This window comes from Terrapene carolina, unplaced genomic scaffold, assembly GCF_002925995.2.
Source record: "Terrapene carolina triunguis isolate 2854851 unplaced genomic scaffold, T_m_triunguis-2.0 Scaffold233, whole genome shotgun sequence".
NCBI classification, from domain to species: Eukaryota; Metazoa; Chordata; order Testudines; family Emydidae; genus Terrapene; species Terrapene triunguis.
Window position 1 is genome coordinate 4,307,770 of NW_020664584.1, and position 27,870 is coordinate 4,335,639.

The 27,870-nt window shown below is 41.2% G+C and overlaps 1 protein-coding gene across 1 annotated transcript in view; it reads left to right on the plus strand.

Moving 5' to 3' along the window:
- Nucleotides 1–27,870, plus strand: part of PTPRT (protein tyrosine phosphatase receptor type T) — a 697,808-nt gene that overhangs the window by 605,597 nt on the left and 64,341 nt on the right. Inside the window, exons 15-16 of the mRNA XM_026656812.2 lie at nt 9,966–9,995; nt 24,246–24,394. Coding sequence (XP_026512597.1) covers nt 9,966–9,995; nt 24,246–24,394 — 179 coding nt within the window. The remainder of the gene's footprint in view (nt 1–9,965; nt 9,996–24,245; nt 24,395–27,870) is intronic.

Sequence of the window (27,870 nt, forward strand, 5' to 3'; positions counted from 1 at the left end):
TGTCATTGGGATGGGTCAGCCTGTTCCTTGTTGTGTGTGGAATGTACAAGTATGTGAATGTTCTGATATCTGGTGTCCAGTACCTTTTAGGTATGTCTCTTTTTGCAGCATCAGCCCTTTCCTTGCCAGCTTCTGTGAGCAGGGCCTGCCTCTGGCTCACAGCTTAACTTTGCTTTATGTTAGCAAAGTCTTGACTATTACTTTAGTTCAGGCCTTAGACCTCATACCAGGCCTCTGATACCAAGGTTTATATCTCAGGGCCTCCTCTTACTACACATAGGATTTGCATAAGGCGGGAGTCCTTTGTTTCCTAGTTTGACCTCCCTCCCCCCCCACCCCAGCATCTCGTGGAAAAGTACAGAATTCAAGATGGGTTCCAATATCAGGTGACATGGTTACATGCCTCTGTAGGACCCTTGTAGCCATTCTTCACAGGCTGACCCACAGGTTCACAGGAAGACTAAGCTCTTTTACAGTCCATTGGTCTTGTTGATGGGCCATCCGCCCTGTCTGGCTTTTCCATTGTTGTACCTGAAGTGTTAACAGTGGGTGTCACCCAAAGTAGCATAGTTGAAATACAGATATATAGTCAATATTCCTAATTTCAGATACAGAAATGATACATGCATACAAATAGGACAGTCACATTCAGTAAATCATAACCTTTCCAATGATATCTCACATGAGCCATCTTGCATAAAGTATATCTCAGTTATGTCATATTCATATCATAAGCATATTTTCATAAGGAATATGGAATGACACATCACAACCTGGTCCATACTTAGAGCCCTGTGCAGATACAAAGTTTGTATCTGCATCCAAACCTCAAAAATGGTCTGCGGATGCAGATATCCACGGATATAAAGAGGATATCCACAGATTTTCAGGGCTCTATCTATACCCTTCCGAGATCCGATTTGGTGATCTTTCAGCTATCATGAATGGTGAAATTCTTGCTAGATGAGCTGTTCTTGTGAGATTTCCACCATTTCATGCTGAAACTTTGCAAGAACAGTGACCACATTCAAATTAGATGCAGAACCAAAAAACTATCCATGATATAGGAACAGACGGGGGATTAGAATCTGAACCTTCTGGAAATTTAAAAGGAGTGGAAATTGAAGTTTCAGTTTCAGGTCACCTCTACTTCCTAGAGCTTGGAAATGAAACTTCTTTCTCTACTCATTTGCCCCCTTTTGGCTGCATGCAAATAAAATCGTTGTGTTCTGTTTTCCTCTGTGTACCTCTTTGGCTGTGCACCATCATCAACAATGTTGTGAGCCAGCCAGGGTGGGCATAATTCTCTGAGAACAATTGGCTAGTTTATAGGTGACTCTTTTCCCCCTTTGGAGGCAAGAAGAGTGTACAAAAGTGTTTTGGAAGCTTGCTTTACCTAGATCTGCTAGTGTACTTTGATCTTCCTTCAAACTTACCTCTTGTATCAGTTCTGGACTTCTTTTGAATGGACACAGCCAGTCATGTCAAATTGAGGTTGAGAGTGGGAGTTCATGTGGACAAGTGTCCAGTAGTGATGGCATTGAACCTACCAAACAAATTTCACTTGTAAACTAAGGCAGATTGGGACCAGATCTTGTTATAGGAAACACCATCCGGGGCCATAGATTGATATGAATATTTTGTGATGTGTGGCTTAAAAAAACAACAGCAGCACACCACACACACACACGCCATTGGCTGCATAAATCATTTCATAACAGATTTGTTCTCTCGTTGTACAAACAAAAACACAAGCAGCTTAACGTCTTTGAATTCAAACCTACTTAAAGGAATCATCTCTCAGCCTGCAGAGGCACTTGTACAAGATAGTCTTGTCTTTCTAGGCAATGATGCAGAAAATAAGTTATTTAATTAGACAAACTTGAGGCACTGCCTTCACGTGGAACTGGAAGATACCACAGTAACATCTGTTCGTGGCTCAGGGCATTATAGCTAATCAGTAATAGACACAATCGGTCTGATTTTTTCTGAATGAAGTGTTTTGTTAACCAGTGTACAGAGTTGAAGGATGGAGAGAGATTGAGAACCCCGCACTGCCAAAACAAGGACACCTGAATTGTCAGAAGTTACTCCTGGTTCTTATAAACCCCTCCAAATTAGGATGCTTCTCTGAACCTTATCTACATAGACTTGTACAAAGACCTGGCCTTCAGTTTGGTTTGGATGTGTTCAAACCCTTTTAGTTCGGCAAATGTGTGAAGCTACCAAACTTGTCTGCATGACTCAGTTAAATACCCATATTTGAAGTTGAATAACCATACCAAAGAAGCTTGAGTTTTTTTCTATAGGGGAAAAATGAATGGTGGACTTACATGTGTCAATTTAACTCTGCAGTCACCCAGGACCAGCTAACATGTTTTTAAATAGGACTGTCTTTGTCTACACTAGATACTAAGGGCTTGTCTATACAAACATTTAGTTTGCAGCAAGTTGGGGTGTGAATATAACCCACAGTTGCCTGCTGCATACACACTGTCCATGTGGATCCTGCTCACGCACATAAACAGTTAATGCGCTTTTATCTCATCCTCTTTGAAACCAGAGTAGATCTTTGTCTTTGTCTACACAAGTACTTAAAGACATACTCATTTAAGCCCACTCATTTCCCCAATGTTGACAAACATCTAGTGTGTGGGGGTCCGAACTTCAAAATACAGAATGCCAACATCTGATGCTTCCCCAATATTCTATAGAAGATAGTTTGTTCACTCGTGATATTAGTTGAATATTGCCTAACATAAAAAGTATAATAAAATAATATGGTTGGTTACTAAATGCTTCTTGAAGCCAGAAAGACATTTGTGTAACTTTTTATTGTGCAAATACTTTTTGACTGTTTTGGACCCTTAATAGTTTGGATGTTGGCCAGTTCTTATTTTATCTTAATAGTTTTAACTCCTCCAAAATTGTGACTTACATTTCCCTAGAGAGTCAAGAATGTGATGCTCTTCAGTGTTACATGTTTGAGAGGACAGAGCCTCTAGTGACCCCTGGAAGTGTGAGACTGAATAAATAGGATCAGACAGCCTGTCACTGTCTACTATAAATAAGTTCCTCAAAGACCTCCTGTGGTAAAATGAAGGTGGTGGGGGTAGAAGTCTAGAATTAGTTTCTTTTAAGAAAATTAGCTTTTTTCTGGATTAAGGTTGAAATCTGAAATTAATTAATTAAAACCCAACTGCCTGTTACATTGTGACAAAGACTTGGGTCATGGGAAGGAGCTGCTCAATGGGTACTTGTACATTCAGTGGTGAAACACCCACCTCCCCTTCTGTATCGGTGTTGAAGAAAGACATTCTGTGTCTATTATAGGTGAGACTGGTAGTATTGCCTATTATTAAGATCCTGCTTCCAGTTGCTTATAACTTTGCCAATCTTTAACCATGTGGCTGAAATTTTCCATGTCAGCTGTCTGCCTCAGGCTGAATTTTTGGGGAAAATTTAAGACAAAACAGTACAGCCATTTCCAAGGATTATAGGGGGAAAATATGTTGTTTTGCCAATGTTAAATTCTGGTGATCCTTTCTTTGAAAATGTCTAGCACCCCTATGCTTGACGTCCCCGTGAAAATCCACACAAATTTGGCCAAGTTATAATTCCTTGGAAAATCATTTTACCTATGCTCAGCAGAGATTTTCTAGGGCTTTTCAGTTTAAAAATTCCATCCACACTGAGCATGCTCCAGTCTGGATGAGCAGAACTGTCCTTGCAATTACTGCTCTGAGCTATTGCGTGCCTTGCTGGGTCTGGGTTCAGGCACCAGAACTGAAAGCAGGGCTACTATCTCTCCTGAGCTCTAAATGCCCCCCCCCCCACGCTTAACTCAGGCAGCATGGAGGAGAAATTTCCCTGATTTGAATGCAGATGGTACAGGAGATGGACCACTGGGGGGGGGGGGGGGAGTAGATTGAAACAAGAAGCCGGGATAGTGGGTGGGGGAGGAGGGGAAGGAGACTGGGAATGCTAGCTACCACTAGGAGGAAAATGGACTGCGAATTGGGGTGGGGGAGATTGGGAGTGGCTGGCCAAGAAGACTGGGACTAGGAGCAAGAGACAGGAGGTCTCTCTCTCTCTCTCTATATATATATATATAAAGAACAGGAGTACTTGTGGCACCTTAGAGACTAACAAATTTATTAGAGCATAAGCTTTCGAGGAGCCATCATGGAGAATCCCCTAGATAACACCTAAGCTGGAACAAGAGTTGTACCAGGGGAAAGAATTGTGCCCAGGCCTGGAAGGTGTCCAGTCTGAGAAAAACTTACTGAAGCATCTCTGAGGGTGAGATTATCTGTATTTAGTTTGATTAGGCATAGATTTGCGCATTTTATTTTATTTTGCTTGTGACTTACTTTGTTCTGTCTGTTACTACTTTGAACCACTTAAATCCTACTGTCTGTATTTAATAAAATCACTTTTTATTTAGTAATTTACTCAGAGTATGTATTAATACCTGGGGGAGCAAACAGCTGTGCATATCTCTCTATCAGTGTTATAGAGGGCGAACAATCTATGAGTTTGCCCTGCATAAGCTTTATGCAGGGTAAAACGGATTTATCTGGGTTTAGACCCCATTGGGAGTTGGGCATCTGAGTGCTAAAGACAAGCACACCCCTGTGAGCTGTTTTTGGATAAACTTGTAGCTTTGGGACAACTGATTCAGACCCTGGGTCTGTGTTGAAGTGGACTGGAGTGTCTAATTCAGCAAGACAGGGTGCTGGAGCCCTGAGCTGGCAGGGAAAACAGAAGCAGGGGTAGTCTTGGCACATTGGGTGGCAGCTCCCAAGGGGGTTTCTGTGATCCAACCCGTCACGAAAGCTTATGCTCTAATAAATTTGTTAGTCTCTAAGGTGCCACAAGTACTCCTGTTCTTTTTGCTGATACAGACTAACACGGCTGCTACTCTGAAATCTATATATATATATATATCAGTCATCTTTCTCTCTGTTACTTATATAGAGATGGTAGATATGGCTATATCTAGTCCCAAAGAAACACAGACTATGGGATATGCTCAGTTTCAGCTGTCTGACTTTCACTATCAAATGGTTAGGCCAGTCAAACAGCATAACTAGAAGTCTGACCTGACTCCTTCCACCTCCATCTCTGGAGCCAGATGTTCTGCAGTAGGAAGCAGAGATTTAGCATTGCAAAAAGCCCCCAAACCCAGTTCAAATTAGTCACCATGTTTCAATGACTGGATTTAGGTAGTTAAGAGGTCAGCTGTTGGATGTTTAAAAGGAAATCCTTGACTGCATTAGATTGGGCTTTACAGAAAGTTAGTCTGGTTATATCCTCAGTAGGTAAGAAGAAGAGACTGAGCAAATGACACATGGAGAAACTTCTGCACATGAATAAAAATGAAAGGCACCTCCTTGGATTCCAGCGCTTTTTTTTTTTCGTAATCTTTGGGGAACTTTAAGTTATTCTCCACCTTTCCTAGACCCTGGCTTTTAGAGAGTCACTGTGGTGATATTAAAAGAAAAGAGAGTTTGGGAATCCTAGAGCTGTGTGGAATGTAGCCAGTCCCAAGCATGCAAAAATAATGAATCAGGCCCTGAAAAATCATTAGATGGGCTTAAAACTAATGGGCCTTTTAAAAAAAATTCTGCCTTCTGGTTTGCCCTGAAACCTTGAGGGCTGGAAACTTTTTTTTTTTTAAATGAAAGACGAAATTCTCATGAAATCACACAACTTCAGAAGCTGGGGCTTCAAGAAAAACACAAAATATGGCTAGAGTCACAATTAAAATCACTCGAGTTGGCAACACTGTGAAAATCATAGTACTTGCCCTTCACTTTTTGGAATATTGCTTTTGGCTTTCGTCTACATGGGCTCTCACTTCCCAAATCCCTCCTCATAAGAACATAATGGTCATACTGGGTCAGACTAATGATCCATCTTGCCCAGTATCCTGTCTCTGACAATGGCCCAGAGCTTCAAGGGGAGTTTACAGAACAGGGCAATTATGGAGTGATCCATCCCTGTCTTCCCCTCCTGGCTTCTCGCAGTCAGAGGTTTCGAGTTGCCCTGAGCAGGGGTTGCATCCCTGACCATCTTGGTGAAGCCAGTTCTATTTGTAGCCATCACAACATCTCATGGCAGCGAATTCCACAGGTTAGTTGTGCGTTATGTGAAAAAGTATTTCCTCTTGTCTGTACTAAACCTGCTGCCTATTCATTTCATTGGGTGACCCCTGGGTTTTGTATTGTGGTAAAGGGTAAATAAACCTTCTCTAGTCACTTTTTCCACATTATTCATGATTTTATAGACTTCTATCATATCCCCTTTAGTCATCTCTCTTCTAAACTGAACAACCCTAATCTTTTTACTCTTTTTTTTTAATCGTTCCATACCCTTGATTATCTTTGTTGCTCTCCTCTGAACTTTTTCCAGTTCACTATATCCTTTCAGAGATGGGTAGGGCCCTACCAAATTCATGGTCCATTTTGATCAATTTCACAGGCAGAAGGTTTTAAAATTGGCCAATTTCACATTTTCAGCTGTTTACATCTGAAATTTCAATGTTCTAACCATGGAGGTCCCAACCCAGAAGTGGGTCTGATCTCACCACCACCCCGTCCCAGCTGCCATGCCAGGGAAGAACAAGTCCTGTCCTCTCCCAGTCCAGCAGGGGCTCACAGCTAGGAGTCTCCTTAGCTGGGGCACTCCCTGGAGCAGGGGGATATCAGACCCATCTCCACAAATCTCCTCCAGCTACAGAAACCTTGGAGGCTGGAGCTTTCTGCAGCAGGGGGAGGTACTGGGAGGTGGGTCTGATCTCCCACCGAGAGCGAGAGCACTGGGGAAGGACAAGTCCTCTCTCTCCCCAGCTCAGTTGGGACTTGCAGCTAGGAGCCCCCTGACTGGGGTGCTCCCAGCAGCAAGAGGGAGATCAGATTTCATAGGGAAGGGCATATTTCATGGGCCGTGACACATTTTTCACAGCTGTGAAATTGGTAGGGCCCTAGAGATGAACAGAAGGCAGTATTCCAGGTGTGGGCACACCATGGATTAATGTAGCGGTATCGTAATATTTTCAGTCCTATTTTCTATCCCTTTCCTAATAGTTCCTACCATTCAAGGAGCATTTTTGATTGCTGCTTCCCACTGAGCTGTAGTTTTCAGAGAACTATCCACAATGACTCCAAGAACTCTTTCTTGAATGGTAACAGCTAATTTAGATCCCTTCATTATATATGTGTAGTTGGGATTATTTTTTCCAGTGTGCATTACTTTGCATTTATCAATCTTGAATTTCATCTGACATTTTGTTGTCCAGTCACCCAGTGTGACAAGGTTGGGCCTCACCACCTGGCGCCTCCTGCTGGTTGTCTCCAGGAATTAGCTCTGTCCAGTGGAACGCCCCCTCCTGGTGGTGTCCCATCCGTTGTCTCGCCCTCGGTTGGCATCTGAGCCCGCATCGCTCACCAGCTCGCGGCGTCCTTTTCGAGCCACTGCCTTCCGGCAGTGCCCTTAGTCCAGCCTCGCCCCCTTCCCGGGGGTGATCAATCGGCTGTCTCTCTGCACCCCGGCCAATGTGGGCAACTGCACCCGCAAAGTCACACCCCTCTTGGCAGGGGGTTGGTGCAGCCCAAGACGGCCACTCCCGTCGGCTGGGTGTAAGGCAAGGGGGAAGGGGGGGACGCAGGCCCGCCCACTACTCTGGGTCCCAACCCAGGGACTCTCTAGTGGCAGCCATCCTGCCCTCCTTCTCTCCCTCCGTCTGTCCATGTCCCTGGGCCGCTTCCCCTTCGGCCCGTCACACCGGCTAAGCCCTTCCCCTCAGGGCCTGCAGCCTGGCAGACACGGGGCTGGAGTTCCCTGCTGCTCCCCTGGGGCTGCCCAGCACTGCGTTGTCCCAGGTGCTAGTCTCCCACCTCTGGAGACAGACCTTCCCCTGTCAAAGTCCTGGGACAGACTGCCTGCTCCCTCCCTGAGCAGCCTTTTTATAGGGCTGAGCCTGGCCCTGATTGGCTGCCTCCGATCCTGGCCCTGATTGGCTCCCAATTAGCCCTTCCCTCATTGGCTGTCCATCTGCACAGGCCTGCTGCAGCCTAAATTCTCAGGGAGTGGGGCAGCCGCCCCACTACACCCAGTTTTTTGAGGTCTCCCGTAACTCTTCATAGTCAGCTTTGGACTTAACTATCTTGAATAATTTTGTATCATCTGCAAACTTTTCTACCTCACTGTATCTTTTAAACAGGACCTTCCCTGTTATCCCATGACTGCTTAGTTTCCTCAAGAGCCCTTGCTAAGGGACCTTCTCAAAGGCTTTCTAAAAATCCAAGTACTCAATATCAGCTTGGTCACTCTTATTCATATGCTTGTTGACATCCTCAAATAATTCTAATAGCTTGGTGAGGAATGACTTCCCTTTACAAAAGCCATGGTGACTTTTCCCCAACATATCATGTTTGTGTCTGATAATTCTCAAGGTTCTCTTTGATGTTAGGTTCAAATGAACTCAGAATCTCATAATGAAACTCAATGAAAATGGCTACATTTCATTTGATTTATTGTCAAAATCATGTGGAACCCTGAATTTCATGTGAGTTAATGAATGAGGCCAGATGCACTTAGCTATGCATTCCAGAGTCACTTAAAAGGTTTGGGAACCTTTGGGATTCTGGCCTGCATTTCAAGTTTTTAACAAGATCCATTATGAGGCAAAACATGTAGTTTCAATGTAATAATTTTGCACATCTGTAATCAACTGTACTTCCCCTGAGGAAATCTCTTTGTAGGCAGCAAATTGTACATGAATGAGAAAATGAAGCAGATCATATTTGCAACAAGAAAAGGAATACCAAATGCATGCGTGATGGTATGCCCACTCTCTGAGCACCAATTACTGTGACTGCATACACAAAATGGGTAATTGTGTATGCAAATATGACTAATTAACCATGTATATGCCCAGCTACTAGGTTTCCATGTGAAGCCATGGTAATTGTATGTGGAGATTAAACATACAATTGTACTTTAATGTCACATGTCTACATTTGGAAAGTCTGTCCCAGGATTTGTAGTGGCTGAAACAACAAAGGTAAAGTTGTAGAGTAAGTTGAAGTTTGTGTTCTTTCGTCACTCCTTTTCTGTCGTGACTCAGCTTGTCACCTGTGATGATCAACATTTCATGTTTGTCAAGATGCAGTACAGTACTTTGTGTTGCAGTACATTGTGCCATATCCTGTGGCGTAACCTATGATAAGAAGCTCTTTGCTTCTCCAGTGTTCTCCAGTGGGGAAAACCCCATGCGCTATGCTACACATGTTTCCCATAACGTATTTCCTTGTGATACAATGTATCAAAATCTTCTGAAGTCTGTCATAGAGAATTTGTAATAGGAAATCCTTAACAATTATTCATGGTTAATTAGTGACATAGAACGTTAATGAGTAATCATCTACCCACCATCCTTTTGTGCTACCTGAATCAATAAACAATTTAGAGTTTCATGAGACTTGATTAGTCAGTGCTTTGTTTATTCAGACATGTAGATATTCAAAAGATGCACAATATTTACTCATCATCCCATTCTGTTTCATATAATAATATTTAGCTTTTATAAAATGCTTTTCATCCAAAGATCTCAAAGTACTTTACAGAGATAGGTAAGTATCTTCATCCACATTTTTCAAATGGGGAAATTGAGTCACAGACAGGTGAATTGAGCTGTCCAAGGGGACACAGCAAGTCAGCAGCAGAACTGGGAACAGAGCCTAAATCTCCTGACCCCAAATCCAGCATGCTATTCAGTGGGCCATGCTGTTTCTCAGGAAAAACTTGGGAAAAGAAGCAAGTAACTCAGTATGAGTGATGGCACTGAAATACTGTGTACATTTCAAATAAAGAAGATTTCATATAAGTCTAATTATGGTTTTTTTTCTTCTTCCCCCCTTTTGGACATTTTCTTCATCTGACTGCCCATCAATGTTTAGAAGAAATGCATATTCCTACTCCTATTACTTGTAAGTACCTAGCTGGAGGTAACTTTTCTTGAGCATGCTCATTATAGTGGTACGGGGGGGGGGGGGGGGGGGGGGTTGTATGTGGTTTTCTCCTTTAATCAGTTTTTTTTTTACCATTTCACTGATCTTTGTTCTTCAAACAGCCTGCATTTTTATTTCTTCATTTTCATACTATTTTTTTCATTGTTTCACACATTGTACCTACATACATCTCTTCAGAACAAGTAAGTGTGCACAGAAATGTCAGTTTACAATTGCAGCTCTCCAAATGCAGGTGTGCAAGTGGAGAAACCCTACATTGCCTCCTTTTTGATAGTTCAGTCCTCTGTATCCAGATTCTTGGAAATTCACATCTAAGAACTGTTGGTTGGAATTGCTTTGTCTTGAGGACAAACTACTTTAAAATATAATCAATTTCCAAGGGGGCATACCCTTGTCTTTGTATACGTTTCCGATTTAGGATATCAGGGTTAGACTTTAACCCAGCAAATATTCCAATCTTAAGCCAGACCTGTAACATGGTGGGTTTCAATCTAGATCATTTGATGTTTACATGGTTCAGATTTTTAATCCAAACCTGCTGCTCAGCCCCAGCGATTACAGTACATGTTGAAGTCAGTTGTTAATGCTAGTGAAAATGGTTCATGCACAGGTGCCACACATGCCAGGGCATGCCTGTGTGGCAGTTATTGGGTATGTCAAAGGAGTCTCACTTACACAAACTATTTGCCTTCTTTGACTTCAGTGAGAGTTAGTCTCTTTGATACATGAGCTGAATTTGACCTTCGGGGGCTATATTCTGCTCTCGGATATTTAGGTGTAAATCCAGAGTAACGACATAGACTCTAGAGCTAATTCAGATGCACACGGGTATAACTGAGAATAGAATTTGATCCAAAGCATTAAGAATTATGGGCATAAATTATAGTGGGATGAGGGCTGCTTTATCTTACAACTTCCAGCTAGTTTTAGTCCTTGCTAGAGCCCCTCCTCCTCACCAGGTAAGTTACTCAATTAGGGCTGGTCTACACTGGGGGGGGGATCAATCTAAAATACGCAACTTCAGCTATGTGAATAACGTAGCTGAAGTCGAAGTATCTTAGATCGACTTACCTGGGGTCCACATGGTGCGGGATCGACGGCCGCGGCTCCCCCATCGACTCCGCTACCGCCGCTCGCTCCGGTGGAGTTCCGGAGTTGATGGGGAGCACGTTCGGGGATCGATATATCGCGTCTTAACGAGACGTGATATATCGATCCCCGATAAATCGATCGCTACCCGCCGATACGGCGGGTAGTGAAGACATACCCTTAGCATACCTTTGGAATGTCAGAAAAGCACAGGTTGCACTATTTTGCTGCTTTCACCTATTTATACCCAATTTATGATCAACAGACACCATTGCCTATGAATTTGGCCCATGGTCTTCTATGAAAGCTGTACCCTCTTACTCCAGACTACATATGACAGAAATTTGCCCATTTCATAAATCGAGTTTTACATATTCAGAAATCATGTCAGGCGTGTGTTCAGAAACAGGGGAAGTGTCAAGCACAGCTTCTGGAACAGTCCCTTGGGCCCATAGTAGCTGGCACAATTTAGACCAACCTCAAGGTTGCCCTAACTTGCAGCAAGGGCAGAAACAGGCATCAGGAAGCTGCAATGGTGCCTTAGACCCTGCCCATTCACCCTCAATTTTCAGCTCCACCAAACAGAGCTCGATGACATCTGAGGATTAAACCTCACATATTAATGTGCGGTTGACAGTGTGGCACGCAGGAGGTGGGGAGAGAAGTTAGGCTTCTCTCATCCACAACTCAAATCTGAGAACGGTAGGAATGGCTTGAAGCATCATAGACTATCAAGTCAGCATAGACAGCTGTGTATAGGCTCCCTTTTGGGGGCTTCAAATCCCCTGAATTTCACTTTTGGTTCAAAATGAAACTTGGCCAAAACAAGGTCTTGTTGTTTTTAGTCACCATCATTATTTGAACAGTGCACAGGGCATGGAGGATACTTTATAGAAAAAGGAAAAAGGCAACTCTTTCTGTGCCTCAAGGCTCATACAGTTAAGTTTTACCTGGTTTCAGATTTCAAGTTAAAGCCACATGAAAGGGTGAGTTTTGCCTGGGTACTGAATAGGATCATAAATCTACCAGGGTTTGCACAATACTGAGCCCAGCCTCATACAAATGTTTTGACAAATTTAGTATGAATTTCATATCTGGATCCCAAACTGACCAAGTTTCACCTGTTTTGGGGTTTCATTGCCAATATTCTGCGCAGCTCTAGTGGAGTTGTGTGGGTTCCAAATAATGGTCTTATTTTGTGAATTTGAAAAAAAAAAAAAAAAAAGGTAGCCCCACTACTGGATAATCCTTAAACTCACTTCCCTGGATATAGAAGCTGTTGTACTGATAGCACTTTCCAGACTCCAGTAAACCAGAGTTAAGACCTGGGAATCTTCTTTATTCCGGTAAAATACTGTGGAATATCTTGGTGCCACAAACATGCACATTTCTCATGGAAATCCATAGCTCCTTTTTAAAGTGAATACAATTGTTATGGTACATTTTAATTTTTCTTTTTGGCCAATTATTCAAAAGCATGAAAGCAAGTCTTTGGAGGAATAGGTATGGGCTCCAGGTGGACAAGGACAGCCTGAAAGGACTACACTGAATTTGACTGACTATTTTACCTCTTGGACAGTTTATGAAGAAAATAGTTTATTTTCAAGTTTAGAGAAAACAAACAAACAACAGCAATAATTTTTTTAAATGAAACTAGTTCCTATTCAAGACCTTGTGTGCCAAGTTTTAACCCTGATGCAAATTTGAATTGGATGAGTTATCACTCCTGAAAAACAGGTTTTCAAATAAATCTGCTGACAGATCCTTAAATTCAACTGCATTGACTGGGTTTCTGAAACATACATTATTTGTGGTTTCCGTTTCTCGAATTCACCTCTGTGCTTCTTGGAATAATTCTTTTCTTTTTCTTTTAAATCATTGTTTTAACCCTTCCTCGGCTACTTGCCTGAAGTTTCTTTTCGCTAAGGGCCTGTATCCACAGCCCACCTCATGCTGGGTAGTACTTCCTCACCAGTGTAGTCTCACTGAAGTCACTGAAGAACTGATACTGTGAACTTTTGCAGAATTGGGCCGTAAGTGTTGCAATAGCTATTAATGGCCAGTCTCTGGCCTTGGATTCTAACAGATCTGATTGCAGTCAACAGCTAAAGAACCTGATTCTGCAAGGTGGCCAAATACCCACAATTCCCACTGAAGCCAATGATAGTTGAAGGTACTCATTCCTTTGCAGGAGGAGCTTTGCATGTCATGGAATAGGGTCCTAGTGAGCTGGGGGGGGGGGGAAGAGTAACAATAAGGAGAATCAGAAATGACACATTTTTTCTTTATGCATCTGAACATTATTACTCCTTATCTGTTGAGTGCTAATTCTGTGCTAAACTGGGCACCTTGTGGGATTTTTTTGTATGGCAACACCTCATCGAAAGACCAGACAGAACAAGTTGAGTGGGATACTCTATTGTTCTAAAGGGGAGGCCACCTGAACTAGTGGTTAAACAGAGGTCTCAAAGCAGGAGACCTGGGTCTGTTCCACATTCTGCTACTCTGGGTGATCTTGGAAGATGCACTTACTTTTTCTGTATCTCAATTTTCCCTTCTGTCAAATAGTTAGTTATTGCAGATGCTTTGAGATCATTGGACATATTGTGCTCTATGAATGGAAAATAGTATTAATATGTTCTCACCTTTTCGTTAGGGGAAGGGAAAGATAAAGGGTTGTGAACTCCTGCCTTCTTGATGATTGAACCACTGAATACATCATTGCTATCCACATGATCCATGCAATATTTCAAAGGAGTTACTCTGGATTTATATCAGTATACATTAGAAGAATTTGTCTCAAGGTTCCTAGCTCTGTCACACTGCATATATGTAGTCTTTTTTTGTTTTGGTCTTGTTAAATATATAATGTACTGTTGTGCTATTTGTTTTGAATATATATCCATAACATACCTGAGGGGTGCCATGCGGCTTAGTTAACATTGCAATAGAAGCCTTACATTTTTCATTTCTTTACTTTCTACCGTTTTAGCTAAACAGTCTTAATATTGCATTAATGTAGGTTTTGTATTTAAAACCAGGCACCTGCTTTAATCATTTATTCATCATACAGTAGTTTTCACTGCACGAACTTTTATAAAGGTTTTATTTATACCCAAACTAGTGAAAGAAAAAAGGTGTTGATTTTGTTGTGTCTTCTTTCCAGTGACTGTGTGTAGTGTGTTACCTAGGTAATAGCTGCAGGGTGAAATTTGATTGGCGGTGATGTCATATTTGATGGGAAGTATTTCTTGTGATAGGTGGATGCAGGCGATAATATCACCCAGATAGCGTACTATTTTGTTTTCTACAGTTTAAGAGAAACTCAGCAGCAGATAAGTAGCTTTTATTTACTCCTGATCCAGAAAAAGTGCCAAGCACCTTCTGCTCGGGGCTGAGCACTTTAAACTCCTGTTGTAATTGGATATGTAGGGTAATAGTTGCCGTAATTGAGCTAGGAGTGGTTTTTATTTATTTTTTTTATTTTAAGTAGTGATTCCACTGAAGGTGTTAGGATAAATTTTTACCAAACATTTTGAAAATAACAGTGTTTATGTGCTGAATTTATTTCCAACTTCTGTGGGGCGTGTGAAAAGAATTAAAACAGCAACTGCATTTTTGCATGTACTTGTCTATAACACACGCTCCCACACACACGTATCTCCATGGATGCAGGGATCTACCTGCACAGGCCAAACTGCAGGTTCAGAGTCATCAGAGAGTAAACTGATTTCCCATTAGTTGCAGGAAGACCAGGTCATGATTATGCCATCCTAATAAGGGTAAATAAAATGTTTTCCCGGTCGACAGGTGCCCTATTTATTTATTGCATGTTTGTGGGATGTTGGTTTTACACCAGCATTTTGTTCTTTCCAATATTGCTCATGCACTTGACTGTTTTATAAAGTAGATGCTGTTCTGTTTGTAAATACTTTCAGGGATTCCAGTGACTAATGAAGTCACTAGGAAATTTGGCCAAGAATCTGATGCAGCATTTGCAAATGACTAGTGATTGTATTTTTTAAAAAGAGCTAAACCCTGAGATCCTTCTGACTTAGGGCTACATTCTGCCACCCTTTCTCATGTTGAGTAGTTGAGTAGCACTTTATTGTATGAGTAAGGGAGGCAGAATTGGGCCTTCAGTTTTTATTCAGCCTTTACTCAGGCAAATTCCCAGTAGTATTATTTCACATTTATATTGTGGTAGCACCTAAAGCCAACATTTGGGTTGAGGCCCATTGTGGTAGGCACTACACTGTATGGACACTGTGCAAACACATAATAATGACAGTCCCTAATCTGGAGAATTTATGAGCAAGTGGGAGTTTTGCCTGAGTAAGGACTAAATGAGCTTTGAGAAATGTAGGTCCCCCAAAAGTGCGTAACTGAAGAATACTGCATATACAAGAACAACTTCTATATATGCTCTAGGGCAAGTATTATCTCTATTCTGTGTTTGTACCGCACCTTATACAATAGAGTCCTAGACTCGATTTAGGCCCTGGGTCAATACCATAATATTATTTTTTTGTAAATATTTATAATTTAAATAACTGCATTTGTGTAAATACTGCAATAAATGATGTATGTCCTGCTTACAGTGTAGTGCACACAAATATCTAAGTTTAATTCACATTATGTGACCTTTTAATGTGTTGTCTATTAGATATTGGGACTTTTAAATTTCTAATATCCAATTTTTTGCACTTAGGCGTTTGGGAGGTAATTTATTTTTTAGAAGGTGTGGTTTTTTTTCTGGTGGCGAGAGGGTTGAGTGTCCTGGATTTGTGTGCACAGATTGAGTAGTTAGCTGTTAAGTGCAAATCATGTAAACTAGGCTTCTATCTACATGTGCAAGTGCTGTTCTTATATGAAGACTCCACCTTTAAGGTGCATAAATAATCCTCCATGCAAAATTGCAGCAAAAACTTAGAGGAGGGTTTGAGGCTTGTGGAAGGTGGTGGCCCCTTGAGACCACAGTTTGTGTGAACCCTTCTCTGGTTCTTGCAGAGTCCTACCGCTGCTCAGGGTATATCTGAGTCTCTCCAAACAAAACAAAAATCTTTCTCCCTCCTCGAGGTCAGGGAGGATCAAAGGAAAAAGAAGGCGCTCAGACTCCTGGGCATTCTCTTGGTCACCCCTTTGGGGCCTGTCTTATCTGTAGGCCTTTCAGTGTCCTGATCAGGGTTGGAGTCCATCTTTAGAACTCCACAACCCCCTTTTTGTAACCTCCATTCTGTGCCTGGTTTGGCAGTCTCTGGGACAGCAGAGTCCATGACTGACTCTCTCTTCATTGATCCCACCTTGCAACCAGTTGTCTTGGAAGCACAGTCTTTGCCTGGTTGCTACCCCTTCCTCTGGCAGGCTTTCTTTTTTTAAGCTTCTTCCCTCCAGGCAGAGCAAGCCCTGCAGTTGTGTCTGGTGTGTGTTAGCTGAGACCAGAAGAGCTTGTTAGCTTCCTCCTTATTAGGGTGAGGGCATGCCTCCTCACAAAGCTCTGCAAAATTGGAATTTGATCCCACAAACACTGAACACTGGGCATGGTGCTTGACTTCTGTGGGGTTACTCATGGTAATAAGCAGAGTGTACCCCTACTTCCATGATCTGGCTTTTAAGCTGGAAATCCTGTGACAAAAATTGCCCTGTGGTATTTCAGCATTTGCACTTCTAATCCCCACCAGAAGCTCAGAACAATGGGAAAACCAAACTAACCCCACTTTTCAAATCTCAAAGTTCAGTTTGAGTCTGGATCAAGACTAACAGGGAAGTTCTCGGTTTACTGTAACCAGTTGGACCGTCCCCACTGTCCATCCATTTTGTTCAGGTCAGATAATTTGATTCTGCCTGGTAGTTCCACCTTTGAGCACTATTCCTGTCTCACCTCCCCATCATGTACAGTGCCCACACATATGCTTTGCCCCATATTTTTTTAAACAAATCCTCTCTCCTGAACCTTAAAGAGCAGCCTGATAAACTGCCTCTGTGAATTCTTGTTTTCTTCTTGGCGCATTTCCCTTGCACTTAAAAGTAAAGCAGCCATTAATTCCTCCTTATTGACACTTTGACATTTCAATCACTTCATCACATGTTGATTGTATCAGTCTTTTCCTCCAAGTATCTGTCCAGTTTTTTTTTTCCTTTTTCAACTGCATAATGCATGAGACAAAAAGCTGCTTCTCAATGCCTAGTGACAGACTGTGCAGTTTGATGCTGGTTACACATTCTCGACAGCCCGCTGTCCACCCGTGATTGACACTAATGCGCTGATAGCATTTCATCTGGATGTTCCAGTGGTTGTGCGGATGGGAAGCTGGTCAGTGAGGAAAGCAGGCGCTTTGTCACTGATAGGACCTGTCAGTGATTCAGGGAGATCATTTCAAGAGCTCTGTATTTAGAATCAGAGCATTTTCAGATAAACACTTTAACCGTTGCAAAGACATCTCGACATTGGCAGATAAGCCACTACCCAGCTATTGGTTAAGTTACATCCCTCACACTTTAGCTTGTGCTAAAATCATTTGATGTTTTGTAATTCTTTTATTCATTGACTTTGGAGGATAGAGCTAACACTCAAAAGAATCTTGAGAAATTGGAGAACTGGGCTATAGACAACAAAATGAAATTCAACAGAGACAAATGTAAGGTGCTACACTTTGGAAAGGAAAACCAAATGAACAAATACAGAATGGGGGATAACTGGCTTAGCGGCAGCACTGCTGAGAAGGATCTTGGAGTTGTGGTGGATCACATCCTCCATATGAGTCAACAATGCGATGCTGTTGCAAAAAAAAAAAATGCAATTTTGGGTTGCATTATTAGAGGCATAGCGTGTAAGTCACGGGAGGCTTTGGGTAGTCCTCAGCCAGAGAACTGTGTCCAAGTTTGGTCACCAATGTAGAAAAACTGGAAAGGATCCAGAGGTGAGCAACAAAGATTATCAAAGGGATGGAATGCCTGCTATATGAGTAAAGGCTGAAGAACGGGGTATGTTTAGTTTGGAAAAGAGGAGATTAATGGGGGACATGACAGCAGTCCTCAAATACTTGAAAGGCTGCCATAAAAAATTGAGAAAATTGTTTTCTCTTGCCACAGAGGACAGGACAAGAGGCAATGGGTTCAAGCTACAGCAGAGCAGATTTAGATTAAATCTCAGGAAAAACTTCCTAACTGTAAGAACAGTGGGACAATGGAACAAATTGCCTCGGGAAGTCATGGAAGCTCTTTCACTGGAGGTTTTCAAAAAGAGGCTGGGTAGCCATCTGTCTTGGATGATTTAGACACAACAAATCCTGCATCTTGGCAGAGGGTTAAACTAGATGACTCTTGCGAGCCCCTCTAACCCTATATGATTCTATTGTTCTAATGTGATGATAGTGAGGACTGACTAGGTCTATTCCTGAGCTGCTATTCTGTCCAGACACACAACCAAGGAAGAAGGGAAGGTGGCAGCAAAAAGCCCCTCGAAAGCTTAGCTCCAAAATCCTCAAAAGAAAACATCTCTCTCTTCTTCCCCTCTCTTCATTTGCTCTATGAATTTAGTGCTCTTAATGGGCGGGGGAGGGAGCATCTATGACCCCCTTGTAAGAGCAATACACCGCAATACATTTTTGCCAGGAATAACTTAATCTGGAATTACTAAGGAATTCTTGCCCTTGTTGACTCATCATTTTTAAGCTGTCAAATTTTGTGCAACTTCCCCCTCATGGTTCTCCCAATACACCTGTATCCTAATTTGCCACATCTTTAGCTAAACCACCTCTGTGCTTCCTACGAGGAGAGGCTGCCATTTGCTTGTTCTGCTTCTGTGACTTGAGCTAAGTTGGGAACACTAAATATATACCATCCTTTCCTTTTAACTGCTCAAGACAGTGTTTTAGGGCCCTCTGTGTCTCCTGCACAACAATGTAGAATTGCTTTACATAGGGCTTCCATCGGCGTTCCTTTGGGACCCTGGTTTCCATTCTGCACAGACCATTCAGAAACACTATTGTTCATTCACTGAAAAGGAAAACGAGTTTGCCGGTTCCAACTCTTTGTAGCTTATTGGCCTGTCTCAAAAGACATCTAGCAGTGGGACTTCTAGGCAATTATTGCCAGGAATAATTTAATCTGGAATGAATAAGGAATTCTTGCCCTTGTTGACTCACCATTTTTAAGCTTCAATAATGGGAATCGGTAATGGTTCACCCCAGCAGTCCAGAGTGCTTGTTATTAAAGACTTATGTATTTGGGATTAGTGTTTCCCACTGAGAAATCATAGTTCCTGTTGCCAAACAACTCACATAGCCACGCACTATTATTAGCAAATCCAAAGGATTAACATAACTCCACCCCAGGGTTAATAAATCATAAGGTTAATGTTGCTACAGGCAGGGTATAGCAGAATATAGGGTAACATGATAAACAAAAACAGAGGGTTCACATGCCCAACACACTACAGTTAGTAAATCCAGCTGTGTGTTAGCATTGCCATATATCACAATAGGCACAGCTTTTAATTTCATTAATTATCAAGATATGAGCTTCCTCATAACAGAGCACTGTAATACTATTTTTCAAGTTACTGTAGAGTGCTTACTGTAAGTGAGAGACTTTATTGAAAGAGTTTGATAGAGCTGGGAAGATAGGCTACCTGGGCTGTTCTGGTTCTGCCACTGGCTTGTTGAGTGATGTTGGGCAAGTTATGTAACCTCCGTGTCTCCGTTTCTCACTTCTGTAAAATGAAGAGCTATACATCACACAGGTGCTATGAGGCTTTATTGCGGTAAATGCTTTGCCACTGTGCAGATGACCCAACCAGGCATATCATTAAAGTTTGAACCCAGGACCTCTAAATGTAAAAGGCTGATTCTCTACTGCCTGAGCTAAGGGAGCAAGTATTCGCTTGTAGCTGTAGTAGCAAAGTCTTTGACATGGTCCAACCCCTGGAGGAAGACAGACGCAGTTTTCCCTCGTGTAACATAAGAACGCACTAAATTGCATTATTCTGTGATTGAGCAAAAGTGAAACAAATGATTATGTGATGTACACATTTAAGGAATGAAAAATATATTTTTGTCTAGTGGAGAGGGAGTGATGCTCTTTGTCTAAAACTAGACCTCAACTGGGGGAAAAAATCTGTAAATAAAACCCCCACCTCTTGATTGTTTTATTGTACTGAAAGAGTCACAGGGGTCAAATTGAAGTTTTTCACTACAACCAACATTGCCAATGGTTTGTTGTTTTGATTGTACGCCAGGCGAATAATTACAAAAAACCCAAGGCACTGGCATGAATTTCACAATCCAAAATGTATTCAAAAGTTTGCATTGACCATGACAAATGTCATCAGGGTTATAGTTTCACACAGATCTAGGTTTTAGTGTCACGCCTATCCTCTCCCTGCACATGAGTTTATTAACTGGCCTACACAGCATAGACTCACGTGAGAGTCTTGAGCATTTGTGATCCCTTAAATGCCACTCAAACTTTATTCCCTGTGAAGTAAACACAGCTAATTGAAACATGTAGCAGAAGATATGGTTCTAAGAGTCAACTGAATGTTTATTTAGTCAAAAAGAGGGGGCAGGGGAGAGAAATTAGTCAGGCACCTTTTTACCATAAGGAAATCAGTTTAGTGAAGAAAAACCTCTTCACATAATTTAGTTGTTAGGATTTCTTCTGTAGGTTTAAAAAGAACACTAAAGCCCCTACTTATGGTAATCTTTCTCTCTTTTATTTTGTTTTATTTGCTTATCTATGGAGCCCATGTAATCAAAGTTCTTTGCTGGTGCTAGGGATTTGTAGTGCATCTTTTGAAGCTGCTGGTTGTAGAAAGTCATGTATTCATTTTTAAATAGTTTTACTCTCTGATATGAATGAAGCATAAAACAGGCAAACGTCAGTGGAAGCTTAGCTGGTCGCTTTCAGTCTTCTCCTTCCTCTTCTTCGTTTTCTTATTGTTAGATGTGGGAGCAAGAGCGGGACCTTGTGTTCATGGGTTCTTGGTAATAGTGACCATAATATAATTAAATTTAATATCCCTGTGACAGGAAAAACACCACAGTGGCCCAACACTGTAGCATTTAATTTCAGAAAGGGGAACTACACAAAACTGAGGAGGTTAGTTAAACAGAAATTAAAAGTACAGCGCCAAAAGTGAAATCTCTGCAAGCTGCGTAGAAGCTTTTTAAAGACGCCACAAGAGAGGCTCAACTTAAATGTATACCCCCAAATGAAAAAACATAGTAAGAGAACCAAAAGAGAGCCACCGAGGCTAAACAACAAAGTAAAAGAAGCAATGAGAGGCAAAAATGCATCCTTTAAAAAGTGGAAGTTAAATCCTAGTGAGGAAAATAGAAAGGAGCATAAACACTGGCAAATGAAGTGTAAAAATACAATTAGGAAGGCCAAAAAAGAATTTGAGGAACAGTTGGCCAAAGACTCAAAAAGTAATAGCTAATTTTTTTTAAGAACATCAGAAGCAGGAAGCCTGCTAAACAACCAGTGGGGCTACTGGATGATCGAGGTGCTAGAGGAGAACCCAAGGACGATAAGGCCATTGCAGAGAAACTAAATGAATTCTTTGCATCGGTCTTCACGGCTGAGGATGTGAGGGAGATTCCCAAACCTGAGCCGTTCTTTTTAGGTGACAGATCTGAGGAACTGTCCCAGATTGAGGTGTCATTAGAGGAGGTTTGGGAACAAATTGATAAATTAAACAGCAATAAGTCACCAGGACCAGATGGTATTCACCCAAGAGTTCTGAAGGAACTCAAACGTGAAATTGCAGAACTATTAACTGTAATCTGTAACCTACCATTTAAATCAGCTTCTCTACCAGATGACTGGAGGATAGTTAACGTGACGCCAATTTTTACAAAGGGCTCCAGAGGTGATCCCGACAATTACAGGCCTGTAAGCCTGACTTCAGTACCGGGCAAACTGGTTGAAACTATAATAAAGAACAATATTGTCAGACATATAAATGAATATAATTTGTTGAGGAAGAGTCAACATGGTTTTAGTAAAGGGAAATCATGCCTCACCAATCTACTAGAATTCTTTGAGAGGGTCAACAAGTATGTGGACCAAGGGGATCCAGTGGATATAGTGTACTTAGATTTTCAGAAAGCTTTTGATAAGGTCCCTCACCAAAGGCTCTTATGCAAAGTAAGCTGCCACGGGATAAGAGGGAAGGTGCTCTCATGGATTGGTAACTGGTTAAAAGATATGAAACAAAGGGTAGGTATAAATGGTCATTTTTCGGAATGGAGAGAGGTAAATAGTGGTGTCCCCCAGGGGTCTGTTCTGGGACCAGTCCTATTCAACATTTTCATAAATGATCTGGAAAAAGGGGTAAACAGTGATGTGGCAAAATTTGCAGATGATACAAAATTACAAAAGATAGTTAAGACCCAGGCAGATTGCGAAGAGCTACAAAAGGATCTCTCAAAACTGGGTGACTGGGCAACAAAATGGCAGATGAAATTTAATGTTGATAACTGCGAAGTAATGCACATTGGAAAACATAATCCCAACTATACATATAAAATGATGGGGTCTAAATTAGCTGTTACCACTCAAGAAAGAGATCCTGGAGTCATTGTGGATAGTTCTCTGAAAACATCCATTCAATGTGCAGCGGCAGTCAAAAAAGCAAACAGAACGCTGGGAATAATTAAGAAAGGGATAAATAATAGGACAGAAAATATCATGTTGCCTCTATATAAATCCATAGTACGCCCACATCTTGAATACTGTGTGCAGATGTGGTCGCCCCATCTCAAAAAAGATATATTGGAATTGGAAAAGGTTCAGAAAAGGGCAACAAAAATTATTAGGGTTATGGAACGGCTTCCGTATGAGGAAAGATTAATACGACTAGCACTTTTCAGCTTGGAAAAGAGACGGCTAAGGGGAGATATGATTGAGGTCTATAAAATCATGACTGGTGTAGAGAAAGTAGTTAAGGAAGTGTTGTTTATTACTTCTCATAACACAAGAACTAGGGGTCATCAAATGAAATTAATAGGCAGCAGGTTTAAAACAAATAAAAGGAAGTAATTCTTCACACAACGCACAGTCAACCTGCCAGAGGATGTTGTGAAGGCCAAGACCATAACAGGGTTCAAAAAAGAACTAGATAAATTCATGGAGTATAGGTCCATCAATGGCTATTAGCCAGGATGGGCAGGAATGGTGTCCCTAGCCTCTGTTTGCCAGAAGCTGGGAATGAGTGACAGAGGATGGATCACTTGATGATTACCTGTTCTGTTCATTCCTTCTGGGACACCTGGCATTGGCCACTGTCGGTAGACAGGATACTGGGCTAGATGGACCTTTGGTCTGACCCAGTAGGGCTGTTCTTATGTTCTTATAGGTTTGTCACTGAGTGTTCAGAGCTGGCGCTAGTTCGCTTTATGCCAGTGGCTTTGTCATCTCCCTTGGACTCAGGAAAGATACAGACACTACGGTAGCATAGACATAGCTGGAGATAGTGATTTTTAAAATGGCTTCTATCTCTCACAGGTCACATTCTTTAATGTCTGTCTTGTCCTGAGCCCATTTCAGGTAGGTACCTCAGTCCAGTACAGGTTCCTTTCCTCACTATTCTACCTGGGTGCACAAAGAAACTCCTCCTCTGCCTATCGGACAGTAATGTGGACTTCATGTTATGTCCCACTTTTCAGTGGGGACAATCAAAGGGAAATTCCAGACTGGATTTAGGTGCCCACCTAACATGGATTCTGGCAACCCCCTGTCCCCATATTGAATTGCACAAACCATTGCCCATTTTGATGCCTTCTGTTCTTCCTTGCACGACTGACATCAGTTCCAGAGGCCTTATTAGATTGCCCTTGTAACTACATTGTTGGTGTGAGTAAGATCAGTCTCTCCTTTGCTAGTGTTTACTGTGGGGATGTGTTGTATGTGGTTTCAAAGGCTTAGGTCTCTGCATTTATCACACTCCATTCAGCTATTTTAAAGCTGAATCTTTCACTTTCTTGCCCTTTGCAATGAGTCCTGTATGTCAGTCCAAGAAGGAAAGGTAAAAAGGATATTTTTTTTCTCTCTTTTGCTTTGTTGTTAATGAAAAAAACTGACCATGATTTCTCCCCTCTTCAAAACACCTTAAAGGAAACTAGCGAAGAAGCAGAAGGAGACTCAAAGCAGCACTCAGAGAGAGATGGGTCCTGTTGCTACTTCAGACAAGAACACCACCAAACTCAGTGCAGTTCACAATGAAGAAGCTTTTTCTTCCAGCTGTCAAGATGTTAATGGATTCAGTAAGTTTAACTTGCTTGCAATGGATACCTCCCCTTTTGAGAGCTGTAGATACTTAAAAGGATCTATTTCCATGGGCACAAGATGTAAGTATTAGAAATTAAAAGGGTACAGTTAATGGCTGGAGTACTGCTAGAAAGAGGTCTGACACTCCAATCTGAGATTTCTCTGTGGACTGCCCCAAGTTAAATGTCAGACAGGTGGAGAGGACTCCCTCCGACTCTAAATCTACTTGGAAGAATTTAGAAGAGATGTTTAAATAATTATACCGCATGATAGATAAGGGGAATGGCTGTTTGGTCTAATGGAATAATGCTTGCTCATGTTGGGCTACTGAGATCAAATCCCCAAGTAGATCTTAGAGTGAAACAGTTTTTGCTGCACTAAATTGTTATGTGAGAAAAGGCTGATCTTGAAGTTAAGGAAGAGAGTGGGGACTAAGGAGGTCTGGGTTTTGCTCTCTTTTCCTCATTCCATTCCTCATAAGGGTGCAGTAAACTTTAGTTAGTTGATGTTAGTAAACCACGCCAAGCCATTTAGATGGAAAGCTCTATATAGATGCAAAGCATGATAAGCAAACACTTTTCAGAAGCAATAGTTGCAGGTGAAACCATAGCACATCCGAAAACTCTTGTTCTTAAATCAGTTTTCAAGCTGTGTGTTAGGAATGTCATTTAAAATCTTTGACCTTTGGCCTATTGGTTTCAGTACCAACCAGCCACTGAAACTATCTGATAATTCTTCAGTAACCTTAGTGGAATGTTTTAGTGGTCTCCCTCTAGTTCTTACAGAACAAGTGTCCATATTACCAACAACAACAAAAAGTCTACACTCTTTTTTGCAGCCTCAGACTGAACAGACTAGAGAGACGATTCCTCTTTCACCCACAACTGTGGTTTCTCCAAGGCAGATCATATTTGCCTGCACTGCCACTGTCTGCAATATACCTGCAATAAATAGAGACTTCAGTCTCCAAAGCTGGCAGTGCAGTGATTCTCCAGTACTAATATTCACTTGAATATATGACCTGATTTTTCAAAGAAGATGACTACCTCTATCTTACACTGAAGTCAAAGGGTCCTGATGGTGCTGAGCAGCTTTGTAAATCAGGCAAGGAGGTGATAGTCATCTTAGTAAGATGGATAGGAGGGTTGTCAATTAATCGCAGTTAACTCATTCAATTAACTCAAAAAATGAATCGCAATTAGAAAAATTAATTGTGATTAATTGCAGTTTTAATCACACTGTTAAACAATAGAATACCAATTGAAATTTATTAAATATTTTGGATGTGTTTCTCCATTCTCGTGTATATTGTATTCTGTGTTGTAATTGAAATCAAAGTGTATATTTTAATTACAAATATTTGCACTGTAAAAATTATAAACAAAAGAAACAGTATTTTTCACTCACACTCAGCACCATAGTGCAGTCTCTTTGTTGTGAAAGTGCAATTTACAAATGTAGATTTATTTATTTTTTGTTACATAACTGCACTCAAAAACAAAACAATGTAAAACTTCAGAGTCTACAAATCCACCCAGTCCTACTTCTTGTTCGGCCAATCGCTAAAACAAACAAGTTTGTTTACATTTACAGGAGATAATGCTACCCTCTTCTTATTTACAATGTCACCAGAAAGTGAGAACGGGCGTTTGCATTTTTGTAGCTGGCATTGAAAGGTATTCACGTGCCAGATATGCTAAACGTTCGTATGCCCCTTTATGCTTTGGCCACCATTCCAGGGGACATGCTTCCATGCTGATGAAAAAAATAATGTGTTAATTAAATTTGTTCCTGAACTCCTTGGGGGAGAATATTATGTCCCCTGCTCTGTTTTACCCACATTCAGCATATATTTCATGTTATAGCAGTCTCGGATGATGACCCAGCACATGTTGTTCATTTTAAGAACACTTTCACTGTAGATTTGACAAAATGTAAAGAAGGTACCAATGTGAGATTTCTAAAGATAGCTACAGCACTCAACCTAAGGTTTAAGAATCTGAAGTGCCTTCCAAAATCTGAGCAGGACAAGGTATGGAGCATGCTTTCAGAAGTCTTAAAAGAGCAACACTCCGATGCGGGAACTATAGAACCCGAACCACCAAAAAAGAAAATCAACCTTGTGCTGATGGCATCTGACTCAGATAAGAAAAATGAACATGCGTCGGTCCGCATTTGCTTTGGATTGTTATCGAGCAGAACCCGTCAGCATGGACGCATGTCCCCTGGAATGGTGGTTGAAGCATGAAAGGAATATGAATCTTTAGCACAGCTGGCACATAAATATCTTGCCACCCCAGCTACAACAGTGCCATGAGAACACCTGTTCTCACATTCAGGTGACATTGTAAACAAGAAGCGGGCAGCATTATCTCCTGAAAATGTAAACAAACTTGTTTGTCTGAGCGATTGGCTGAACAAGAAGTAGGACTGACTGGACTTGCAGGCTCTAAATTTTACATTCTTTTGTTTTTGAATGCAGTTTTTTTGGTACATAATTCTACATTTGTAAGTTAAACTTTCATGATAGAGATGGCACTACAGGACTTGTATTAGGTGAATTGAAAAATACTATTTCTTGTGTTTTTTTACAGTGCAAATACATGTAATAAAATAACTGTAAACTATAAAGTACACTTTGTATTCTGTATTGTAATTGAAATCAATATATTTGAAAATGTAGAAAACATCGAAAAATATTTAAACAAATAGCATTCTATTATTGTTTAACAGTGCGCTTAATCGTGATCAATATTTTTAATCGCGCAATTAATCACGATTAATTTTTTTAATCACTTGACAGCCCTAATGGATAGTATAAAAATATTGGAAATTTACCAGTTTTTAATGCTTTCCCCTCAGTTGTGAACCTTAAAACCTATTTCTGGCCAGCAAATGAAATATGGTAAGAACTGAGTCTGTAATATGGTCTCATCACTTTTGGGTATTTTGAAAAAAACAATTAAAGCTGCGGAATCATTCATCTGTAAAAATGGCTATAGAGAATGCACTGTGACTAATTTTGCACAGAGCATTCCTAAAGATTTTTATGACTTATAATCACTGAGTCCTCCACTTGTCTGACATCATTGTAAGTTTAGCCAATATCTATTCTTTGGCACAGTTCCATGTAAATATTGAGCTGGATTTTTTCAGGACCATCAGAAATAATTATCAGTAAGGGTTCATAATCTCTCAACACTCTTCTTTGCCAAGTTCAGGATGCTGCGGCATCCTGGCTGGTTGATACAGAGGTAAATTGTGTCCTGTGTAGTTCAGTACCCATGCTAAAGTAGGTAATTTATGGTTCTGGCTCGGATAACATGGATGAGAAAAAAAATCCTCCTTTCAAAAATTGGCTTAGTAGAAGTTAATACTTAAAGACACCTATAGAGGCCTGTACTAAATCATGCTAATTTTGAAGCAGCACAAATAGGATTACGTTGCCACCCTTCCAATAACTAACATGTTT